The sequence below is a fragment of the Hyposmocoma kahamanoa genome, unplaced genomic scaffold, assembly GCF_003589595.1.
Source record: "Hyposmocoma kahamanoa isolate Upper Pololo Valley unplaced genomic scaffold, ASM358959v1 93, whole genome shotgun sequence".
NCBI classification, from domain to species: domain Eukaryota; kingdom Metazoa; phylum Arthropoda; class Insecta; order Lepidoptera; family Cosmopterigidae; genus Hyposmocoma; species Hyposmocoma kahamanoa.
This window is the reverse complement of record NW_020654810.1, coordinates 20,633,829-20,645,921: the sequence shown is the minus strand read 5'-3', so window position 1 is coordinate 20,645,921 and position 12,093 is coordinate 20,633,829. Positions and strand designations below refer to the sequence as shown.

Genomic DNA, 12,093 nt, shown 5'->3' with positions numbered 1-12,093 from the left:
TTTAAGCATTGGTTTAAGACATACTTAAGTTTAGTGCAAGTGGACATAAGACCTCTAAATTTCAATGCAGGGGCTTTGTTGTCACAACTGAATATACATATACAATTATAATTTATAATAATACGTTATGTAATTTACATAGAGTTTAGAGCAAAAGGAAATCTGATAGTGTAGAACAGTAGCTGATTCATAGGACGATTACCTTACACATTTAATTTCCCCCGTTTTGGGTTATTATTAAGAGTATTAGTAATACATCCTCAAACGGCTTTGGTTGATACCTTATAACAGTGAAAGTGTTGAATCAAACGCTTCGGAAAATATATATATTAAAATCGAGGATATACACTGATCAGTATACGGAGTGTAGACACGATTCCAATAAAATTTCACGATAGAAAAAACAGAAACTTCTTCGAAATTTTACAAGAAAACCGCTCAATAGGGCTTTACATATACCAATGATTTTTTTGTATATATTAACTGAACTAAATAGATTACGTATAGTATACGATATACATTTTTCGAATGGCTTTGTATGCAAAAAAATAAATTATGAAATAAAGCCAGTGTCCCTTCCGCTCGACGCGCGCAATAGAACCGATTCAGTATGGGAAAAACTTAAATTCGAGTTGAGATAGTAGCGACTCTTAGGACAGAGAGGTCCTAGTATCTTGTCTAAATTTTCATTATTTCAATTAATTTTGACTTGAATGAAAACAGAACGATAACAATATTATTATTTTTTCAGTTCTCATTCCCTTAGTAAAACAGCTGTAGCAAAAGCACCTACTGTGGTAAGCATTACCACAGTAGGTGCTTTTGCTACAGCTTTAGGTACTTAGGTATAATATTATTTTGATTCCAATCATAAGAGGGAATTATCACAGAATAACTGATTATGCAACTTTGTTAAAAATAGTTTTTTTTTAACTTTCAGCTCAATTGTTGTGGTAGGGACAGCTATGTGGATTACAACGGTATACAATTCCCAGACAATAGCACTGTCTTCTACAGGAAGAATGATACAGATATGTTCTTGATCGAACTTCCGAGGACCTGCTGCCGGTTAGCTGAGGGACGATTGTGTAGCGAGATATGGAGCAATGGGTGTAAAAATGCAGTGGCTAGAAGTCTTTTACATAATTCTAATCGTATCGGTACCTTAGGAGTGGCAGCTGCGTTTGTTCAGGCAAGTTGTTTTAGAAATTTACTATTAGCTTTTAATACGTACAGCTTAGATTTGAAATACAGAATTGAACGAAACTATATACCACTCAACACCAAAAGTGGGTAAGAGTCTAGTGACCTACTAATATAGGTCTCGGTAACCAAGTACAGACCTCGGCCTCCCGCAAAGGGATATCACTGAACACTCTTTATTAACATATTGATTTTGTTACAATATTAAGTGACGGGTCGAACTAGTCGTGTGCCTGGTGGTGAGCGACAAGCCTGTCCTTAACAGTTGCAGTGCCACCCAGATCCTTAAATCACAAAGATCTGGGGGGCACTGCCACTGCACCCGACATCCTGAGACTAAGTTAACAAGTCCCACGAGCCTGTAATTTCACCAGCACCCTTACGTTTCGAAACCGGGACGCCGTAATGCTCACATTACTGCTTGATGGCAGAAATAGGTAAGGTGACAGTACTTCCCTGAACTAACTTATTTACAAGGACCTCTACTCGTATTGCTATTTTATTGAACATCATGATATTTTAGTACCATATTTATTTATTTTTGCGTAATCACTCATTAGTTTGTTATAATTATTAATACAAAGATCGAACACAAAGAATTTTGTATTAATTGACACTTTTGTATTGCAGTAATTACTATCTTTATTATTGCTATCTGAAAATTAAAATTTGAATACATACAGGCATGAACGCGTCCATAAAAATACTTACATGAAAATGCAGAGATGTACTGCAAAACGTAACGAGACCCAATGGCATTCATTCCCTAGAAAGCTACCACAGACTTCGATAAACTGCTGCAATCACTAAAATAAAAAATTATCTTCGAAACTCTTTAGATGGTATACCGTTGCAGAATTGTACAAGTAAACGTGTTTCGCATTCCATGGGATCCCCTCATCAGATTCCGACTTCTTGGTGACAACTCCTTTGTACATATTATACTTTTTATCTGGTGGTCATGGTGACAGCGATTTGTTGATTACATGTATTATGTCAAGTGAAAAGTCACCACCTGAGAATGAACCCTTTCAAACAAGAAAAGGACGGGACATTGGCGAAATCGCCATTTTTTTTGTATAATTTTTATAATAATATTAAACTACCGTACATAGTTATTTTTACTTCACATTGGCAATATCATTGATTATTTCGATGGGGCCATAACATTTAAACGAAGAAGAAGAAGAAGAAGAAGAAACAAGAAAAGAATTTTCAAAATCGGTCCACAATGGACGGAGAAATAGGAAAATATACATAAAACATACTACAGCAGTATTATTACCTCTTCTTTTTTTGAAGTCGTATAAAAAAGTAAAGTAATTTGAAACTCATAATCATAATTTTACTTTTCCAGCTCCTAGGCACAATCTTCGCACTGAACCTAGCTCGTTGGATTGGCAAATTTAAAAGCGGAATGCCGTCCGTGACGTCGAATACAAACGATCAGATCATTTTGGCTCGTCACGGTGAAACTAAGACGACTAACAAAGAGACGACAGAAGAAAAGTGTATCGACCCTGATTCGAGTATATCTTAAATTGTATTATCAATTTTACTATCTAGTGCAACGCGGGGTTGCATCGCTGAATCAATTTAATGAATTTCCTGTCTTATAACATACCATGCAGGTAGGTTTGTATTATATAATGACAGTTGAGTATCATTACACCAATATATTGAGAAATGGTGAAGACAAATTTTATTTTAAATTTATTGAATATCACGATGTAAGTACCACCATGATATTCAATTATTTTATTATGAAATTACTCCACTAGCTTGTTATAATTATTAATACAAAGAAAAATTCATTCGATCGGGCTGGATTCAACCCAGTCAACGGTATGGTAAAGGCGCTGCTTCGAATCTAGCCCGATCGATTTTTTTTTCTTTGTTTTCGATCTTTGTTGATTAATAACTTTATGCTCTAAGATTAACAATTACGACAAATTTTATTTTATATCAAAAGATTTGTAATCAAGTAAAGCTTATGATAAAGTTATTATTTTTAATGTTATCAAAACAAATGTTTCCTAATCAAATGGAATCGATTTACGTTAAACGCGATATCTCGAGTTTTAATTATGTTTAAAACATTTACGCAAAATGTGGAGAGATATAAACTGTTTCATTAGACAACATTTTAAACTAGCGGTATGAATCAATACACTCATAAAAATACTTAGGACTAGGTAGTCATCTTAGAGGATGGAAAAAATAAAAGAAAGGAGCTGCCCTAACTACCGAATCAACGTGCATATAACCAAAATTTGAAAGTTACAAATGGCGGATTTCTTTAGTGTTGTACCATAATCTATCGATAAGTCATTATCGTCATGCTTGGCTTGAATGTTGAAACTGTTTTTTTTATTTCTTTAGTTTACTGTAACCAAAGTATGCCTAAACAAACACAAGTCTAATAATTTAATCTCGAGTGGTATATTATTATAAATGTCAACACACATTTTTAAGCTTTTTTTAAAATTTATTTTCAAGATTACAACTGGTAACTTATTTAGTAAAAGTCACCAAACTGCTGTGCAGTTTGATGGCGACATGTGCATTCTTACTTAATTATACCTACTTTACTGGTATATAACATTACATAGTATTAATTGTACTTACTAAATAAAATATAAACATTACTTTAACGATGGCAAGGCAAGGCAAATAGGCTGTCTATACGTTGGTATTGGCCTTTTACCCGGCAACGTTGGACTAACATGTCATTGTATTGCAGGCTTTAAAAAAATAGTCATTTTTAATAGTTAGAGTTGTCATTGGGAAAAATCAGAAACGAGTGGAAAATTTTGTTTTCAGGAACTGAGAATAACTAGTAAATGAGTCTTGTTTAATCTAAATTGAACATAAAATGATTTATCAATAAACCTAATGATGGAATAGCATTGTCATGTAATCTAGTTACATTCAAAGATTTGTTAAAATTTGACTCTTCTAAATGAAGCGAACAAACGAAGATGATCTTTAATCCTACGTTTATATTCGGCAGTCCTATGATTTCCAACCATTCTTTCTTCCTTTTTTCATTTGTAGGAAAACTTGAAATAATAAAAAAAAATAAAACAATAGCAACCTCGTAGTGAATTGTTTTAATAACAGAATATCGATAATATGTATGCTTACAAGATCAACACTATCTCAAAATAATCGTTAACAACAATCATCAACATATACTAACAAACAGGCAATCTAAAATAACAAAAGTAAAATTTAGTAAGATTTATAAATAAACTACTTAAATAAGTCTAATTACATGAAATATTTGGGCTATTGTGTGATTTATGGACAAACAAATAACACATGCCTGTGCAATGTAACATTCGATTGATTTGCACTTTTTCTAAAGCCACATCCCTTAATGTTGCAACGCCGCATATTTATTAATACCTAATTATTCTCACTGTCAATATTTTTGTCCAATTTAATTATAATACATGCGAATAATTCAATAAAATACTTGGAAAAACATTTGTTTTGACATTTAATGTACTTTCCTTTGACAACGGTATCATGTACCTCATGTACTCCGAAATGGACACGGTTGGCATTTAAGATGACGTTACGTATTTTCGATTCCTGTGTTTGACACAGACCAATGTAATGCTATCTCTTTTGGCTTAAGACGGCACGTAATAGTTAAACAAAGACATGTTTATGTTTTCGACGTCGAAATGCATCATATACATATAACGTCTGATTTATGTATGTCAACGTAACATGTCCTTTATTTTCCATAGTCTAAGGTAGTCATAGTAGTTTTATGAATGTTAGGCAACCAAAGTATTACTTAGAAGAAAACGCTAAGAAATTTTATTTCAGATGAAGTAATAAACCAAAAGGTGAATCCGATATTTTTAGAAAAAAGTCACTTTTGGCACCCGATCTTAAATAGGAATGAATTGACTCTCTGGGTCGTATTCCAGAACTCCACTCAATGCTCAAGTCAGGATTTGAGCAGACTTGAGCATTGAGTAGAGTTCTAGAATACGACCCATACATCACAAATGTCATTTTTTACTGAAAAAACAAGCTTATTAACGTGGCCTTCTTTTTTTGTACCCCCAGAGCGGACTGTAAATTTATTATAGTTTTAAAAATAAAACACATGTAGTTATTGCGGTATAGATATTTTATACCGGTGTCTGTCGGTCACATAGCGGTTGGATTCTGGATGCATCACCCAAAGGACTGCTGTAGATGATACCTGTTGAGATAAATTTGTATCCGGCAACTGTCCACCTAAATTCAAATTAAACATCTTTATTTTATAGATGGAGAAAAAATATATATTGGCTGACTTAACCTCGAATTAACCTCCTATGTGAACCAGTCATTTATGGCAATAAAAATTAGCACGTTTTGACGGTATACGGAATTTTTTTTATCATGTCCATGGCTCTACAAACATAATATATTTGTATAACCTGTCCGCATCCTAGACACACTGTGCCCTTAACGATTTTGGTAGTGTAGCGTTCTAGAACCACATGGCGTCTCTAATGCGCAGCTATGTTTTCACCCACAATAAAAAATAAATAAATTTATTTAAAAAAATCGTTAGGGTCTAACGCGTGACGGATTAAGCTACCTTATGTAACCCCCCTTAAACAGAGAAAAAAAACTTGTCTGTTGCTTAATAACTCATATATGTAAGTATTTGAATGTAATTAAGTATACTTTTTTCTAAAAATCAAAAAGAATCGTCAACATAACAAAGATTGACTGATAGTATATAAAACTTACTGATAAATTGGTAATAATATGAATCATTATTTCGATCAATACTGTATGTACCTATTTACTGATAATGGACCAATATATAACCAAAATATGTAAGTGTGAAGATAAAACAGTTTTATCAGAGATTATCTTCAAAATGTTGGCATTATGAATGCTTATAATTCAGATTCATAAAAAAGTTTACTTTTAAAAATGTATGCAATTAATCTACATCACATAAGATACTAAACGTAGATTTATAGAATATTTTGAATAGGTCTAAGAATAAATAATGCCAATACAAACATGTTTTGCATAAATGTGTAGTAGCATGCAAATGTCTAGTTTTACAATATCAATTAGACTACCAAAACAATAAGAATGTCACAAACATGTCAGTCAATGACAGATTAAATATGTCAAAAATGATAAACATCAAGATAAAATCTTACTTTTCCTCCATAGAACTGTCTTCAGTTTTGAACCACCTAAGAGACTCTACACCTGGAATCGATGGTATCCCATACTCTTTTATTAAGAACATCTCAAATTCTTCGAAAACTGTCCTACTTAATATTATCAATAAAGTCTTTGAAAATGGTGATATTCCACACTCCTGGAAACTTCAAGTTGTTATCCCTATTCTTGAACCAGGTAAGGATCCAAGGGATCCTGCCTCATATAGACCCATTGCGCTGTCATCAGTATTATGCAAAATATTGGAACACCTCATCAAAAATAGATTAGAGTGGATATTGGAGAGCAAAGGATTTCTATCCAGGTCGCAGTTCGGACTCCGTAAGGGTATGGGCACTCTTGACAGCCTCAGTACCTTTTCTACGGAGATCAGACTCGCACTCACCAGAGGATTGTACTTTGTTGGTGTCTTCCTGGACGTGACAGCCGCTTATGACAATGTTCATCTCCCGCTACTCAGGCAAAAAATGCATCAGCTGAGTCTACCAGTGAGGATGATTAACATCATTTATAACATGCTAATGTCTCGCTCCATCTCAGTACGTATCAATGGTTCTCTTCTCCCCCCCAGAATGATATGGAAGGGACTCCCACAAGGTTCTGTCTTGAGCCCCATTCTATATAGTCTATACACTGCTGACCTTGATAAATCTGTTGACTGCTTCTGTGATATTCTACAATATGCAGACGATTTAGCACTCTATTATTCCTCAGAGTCTCTTGATGAATGCACTATCCAACTAAATACTGCCATTAGATACTTGCAAGATTGGCTCACTAATCACTGCCTTCTCCTATCACCCAGTAAAAGCTCAATAGTAGTATTCACAAGGAAAAGACGTGTCCCACATATACAAATTTTCCTAAATGATGAACTGATCCCTGTACACGACAGGTTAAGTTTCTAGGCTTCTTTTTTGATTCCCACATGACTGGAATCCCTCACCTAAATTATATTAAAAATAAATGTGAAAAGGGTATAAATATTATTAGAGCTCTGTGTGGAGTATGGTGGGGAGCCCACCCTTATACCCAAAAATTGATCTATAATGCTGTAATAAGGAGTCATTTTGATTACGCTTCATTTTTATTAGAACCCTGTAACAAATCCGCTGTTAACTATTGGGATAATATACAGGCTAGATGTCTTCGTGTTATATTAGGAGCGATGAAATCATCTCCAATCAATGCCATGCAGGTTGAGAGCTTAGATCCCCCGTTATGTTTCCGTCGTCAGTACTTATGCGACCGTTTCTTTTTCAAAATCTTACAAAATTCTGCCCACCCCTTACTTGCCCCCTTGACTCAACTAGCGAACCTTGTTACAACTTCTAAATACTGGGAACATAAGAGCCCTCCATGCCTTTTAAAAAGCTTTAACAAATCTCTCATCGGCCCCCCTATCAATCAATACTCTGGTAATCCATTGTTTTTAATTGATTTTGATGCACTAATTTTTAAACCCAATATTGTTACCAATTTAGGAATTGTCAAAGATGACCCTAACGCTGGAATACTTTTTAATAAAATCGTTAATGAGAAATGGAACGGTTGGCTCAATATCTTTACAGATGCTTCCAAATCCACCACAGATGATTTTGTTGGCTCTGCCGTCTGGATCCCCACATTTAATATCTCCTTAACTTTTAAATCTCCCTCTAAAGCGTCCGTATATTCGGGTGAGGTGATCGCTGTTTTTGAGGCAGTTTCATATGTTGAATCCCACAAATTAGACAAATCTGTAATTTTTACAGACTCGTAGCTGCCTGGACGATCTGTTAAAATTCCCCTTTCGTAGCAAAGATGTTCACCCAATCAATCTTAAAACAAAAGAGCTTCTTTACAATTGCTCTAACTTTGGCATACAAATTGTTCTTGTTTGGGTTCCTGGACACTCTGGCATTCCTGGGAACGAACAAGCGAATAGAGGGGCTAAATGGGCCATTCATTCTGGTACCATTATATATGATAAATGTTTTTCTCAAGACTTACGCTCCCAGGCTAAGATTGATTTACACAATAACTGGAAGACTTACTGGTCGTCTTCTAGCAGACAAAAAGGCAAATATTATGCTGGTCTTCAACCAGTAATACCCAAGAAACCATGGTTTTTCGAGTTCCGCGAGGCCAGTAAAAGAACAACTTCAACTATCATCCGATTGCGCCTAGGACATAACTGCAGACCCACTTTTCTTGCTAAGCTCAGGATAAGGGATCACTCCCTTTGCGAGTGCGGTCTTGAAGAAGGAACTCTTGACCATATATTTTTTAACTGTGCATTATATCCCAGATCTTCTTCCAGATTGTATCCCTCGTCCTACAAATTTTTATAGTATCCTTTCTCCCCTAAAACCTCCTCTACTATTTACTCTATTTAAATATATTGAACAAAATAACATACGGTTATAACTTTTACTATGTGTACAGCATGTGTTTACGCTTTTCATCCAAAGTAGCTAGTCAAATAACCCCGTGTTTTGTCTTTGTCCATAGGATGGTGCAACCGATCATCGTCGTTTGAGTGAATCTTGATAAATATACCGTGTATCTTTCAACCCGGACACTGGCAAAATTGTCCTCAGTGGGACAGAAGCCAAATACCCAAAAAAAAATAAAAAAAAAATAAAATAAAATCTTACTCATTTTCTGTGAAATATTTCATTTATGTCATAAAGATTATTAATGTATGTGAATACCCCTTTTATCCTTGATCTCTATGAATTTATATCCAGCTATAATATAAGACTACAAAGTGCTCTCCATCAGCTCCTGTTATTGCATTTGTAAGCCCTCAGGTCTCCACTCCAACACCAAAATCCAAAATTCTCTGCATGAGCCTATTCTCTCTCACAAAGTATTCCCAACTTATTGAATCTCGTTAGAACTAATAAAATTTACTTAGTGGAACACTTGATGCTGGCGAAATCCTAAAAGGGCACCGCCAATAAGAGATGGAAAAAAATATTTGTATTTAACCACATGTACAACTTCATTCAAAATAAACTTAAGTGTAATAGTTTAATCTCAAGTGGTATTTTATTATATAGTTCAACACATACTTTTAAACAACTTTTACTGTATTTAGCAGTTATAGGAATATTGTCAAGTAGAAGTCTGTGCGGGTTTCTGCAGACTCTAGTATTCACATCACTTGCTTTTTTAAACAAATACATCAGTTTTCGTGCCAACCACACAGTGTCGTGATGAACCCATTTATACTGACAGATCCCGAAAACTATGGTACCATAACAAAGCCACATTCCAGTGCCTACTGTATATAATATCCCATGTCCCATGCTGCTATCCAAGGGGACCGGTAACTGGATTCAGAAGGTCTATATAATAAATACTTTTGCAATTTACAGACAGCTCTATGCAGAGTGTGCATGGGTAAGGACCTAGACGGCGAGTTGCAGACACAACAAGTCTTAAATATCACACAAAATGATGTGGCAAATCCAAAATCTGACTAACCATATGACTTGAGTCAGAGACATGTGTTTTTAGATCATACTTACTTATATGATCCCAAAACTGTTTACCTCTTTCCCTTATCTCGTCACCTATGCCTTCATGAACTCCATTTTTTAAGTATGGTGGAGTAAACTCTCTATATGCTATGCATACTCTTCTTGATATGATGTCTTCCCGTAAAACACAGTGTTCCCAGTGGTAGCGAGGTTCCCCATAGATAACTAAGAGTGATCGTCTGAAATAAACAGTAACACTTAATTCAATGTACTTTTTACACATGATGAATAAAAAGTTGTAATATATGGAATTGAGTATGGGGATATAAGTGGACGTGAATATTAGACTCACTTCCATACAAAACATAATCATAAGTCTCTAGATGTGAAATCACAAACTGAATAGAGGAGACCTGTAATAAAACAAACAATGCATATTAACTTACTCACATGCACATATAACAAACTAAACCAGAAGCAACATGTTTTTTTTATATAATAATCATACAGAATGATTATTGTTTATGTCACATATAGAAGGGAGTCTACTTTTCAATTCCAAATGTATGTTTCATAATGTTCCTTTGTCAATGTTTCTTTTTTTGAAGGTTTGTAATCCCAAAAAAGATTACTATGATAAAATAGTTTAGTAGGAACTGTAATTTCTTAACCCATTCCGCGCCCTAATGATTTTGGTAGTGTAATGTCCAAAATAATTAGAGCCAAATGGTGTCTCTAATGCATGTCTGTGTTTACTTCTAGCATTTATTGAAAAAATCATTTATAAAAAACTTAATATATATTTTTAAGAGAATCTTTATTAAAATCGTTAAGGACACCGTATGTCTCTAGAGTGCATGATGGGTTAAATTGTAAAAAAGAAGAACGTGTGTTTAGTAAAAAGAGCAAGTTTTAACTGCCTCTGTAGCCAAACAGTTACAATGCTGGCCAGCCACACAGAGATCCCAGGTTCGATTCCCAGGCAGGGAGACATATTTGTATCGTGATTTATATATTATTTATACCTAATTCATGGTTGTGTATGTGTGTCCATGGCACCCGAGACACAGGGTTTCCCTAGTACGGGGCTATGTTGAGTGTGTGTGTGTTATTATTATTAGTAGAGTACAATTTATAAATTTAAATATAAAATTACCTTGGCATTGGTATCCTTAATATAGCATCAATTTTCTGTTTTGGTCGACATGCTTCTAAAGCACTATTTGTCTCTATGTTATCTACGATAATATTGTTATATGTATTTAATACAGAGCTATAATAGTCTGCACAATCTAAGTTGTATTTCTTTGTATCTCCTTCGTAGGGAGTCATGGTGAGTACAGAGTCTGATAAACAATTGACTGTCACTATCCGCTCGCCCCAAATCCAGCAATCATCAATATGAGGGTCTATAGATGCGCCCTTACTTGGGTCATACTCTAATGAACATTGTTCGATAGTTTCATAGCTTTTAAGAATGTCTACGTTTTGAAATCTGTCTTGTATGAATTTCGAAAACGCGGGAAAGCCATCAAATTTGCCAGTTACTACTTTTTTCTTTTTGAAATTAGTTTTAGGACCGAAATTCTGCTTACGACGACCGCTCTGAGAAATATCCCATGGAATTTCATCAATTTGCTTTAAAAAACTTAATTCTTCTTCTTCGGTGATAAAATCCAGCTCTATATACACACCGGGATAATCAATAGCTTCACCTTGATGGTTAGGATGTTCTTTATAACTATCCATCGTCCAACCCTTCCAGGCTTTGTCACAATATGGGCAGTAAACATATCCTTTGGATTTGTCGAAGTCCAGCTGAAGTTTGTGTTTATCGGCGCCGTACTGTGTTTCACAGATAAGACAGGTTCTGCAACCTTTGCAGCCACATGGACGAGGTTTTGTCATTATTATACAGTACGTATATATGTTCAAGAAATGTGAAAACTGTATTAAACAAATATTGTCTCAATCGGCACACCAATTCAATCCAATCAATGTAAAAAATGTAGAGGTTATGTTAGAAACATGTTTTGTTTTTATCTTATTTTTTTTCCATCCTATATGGTGTTTACAGACATTGCGAATGTTTCACTACTTTCACTCGTATAAAGGTTTATTTTTTAGAATATACCACCAACTCTAACTTAAAGTTTGATCCGTGCAATCAACGTACGGAAGGTGTAAGCGACACTTTTTC

General features: G+C 34.7%; 2 protein-coding genes across 2 annotated transcripts in view; one reads left to right on the top strand and one right to left on the bottom strand.

Moving 5' to 3' along the window:
- LOC113237111 overlaps positions 1–2,938 on the top strand; it is a 15,349-nt gene extending 12,411 nt beyond the window's left edge. Inside the window, exons 2-3 of the mRNA XM_026473391.1 lie at positions 941–1,192; positions 2,561–2,938. Of these exons, the coding sequence (XP_026329176.1) occupies positions 941–1,192; positions 2,561–2,743 (435 nt within the window). The 3' untranslated portion in view covers positions 2,744–2,938. The remainder of the gene's footprint in view (positions 1–940; positions 1,193–2,560) is intronic.
- Positions 2,939–9,404: 6,466 nt separating this feature from the next.
- Positions 9,405–11,883, bottom strand: LOC113237486 (alpha-ketoglutarate-dependent dioxygenase alkB homolog 4). The gene is made up of 2 exons (XM_026473980.1): positions 11,050–11,883; positions 9,405–10,132 (listed from the first exon to the last, which is right to left on the bottom strand). Exons 1-2 carry the CDS (start codon positions 11,799–11,801, stop codon positions 9,859–9,861), a joined length of 1,026 nt encoding a protein of 341 aa, XP_026329765.1. The 5' UTR covers positions 11,802–11,883; the 3' UTR covers positions 9,405–9,858.
- Between the last annotated feature and the right edge of the window lie 210 nt (positions 11,884–12,093).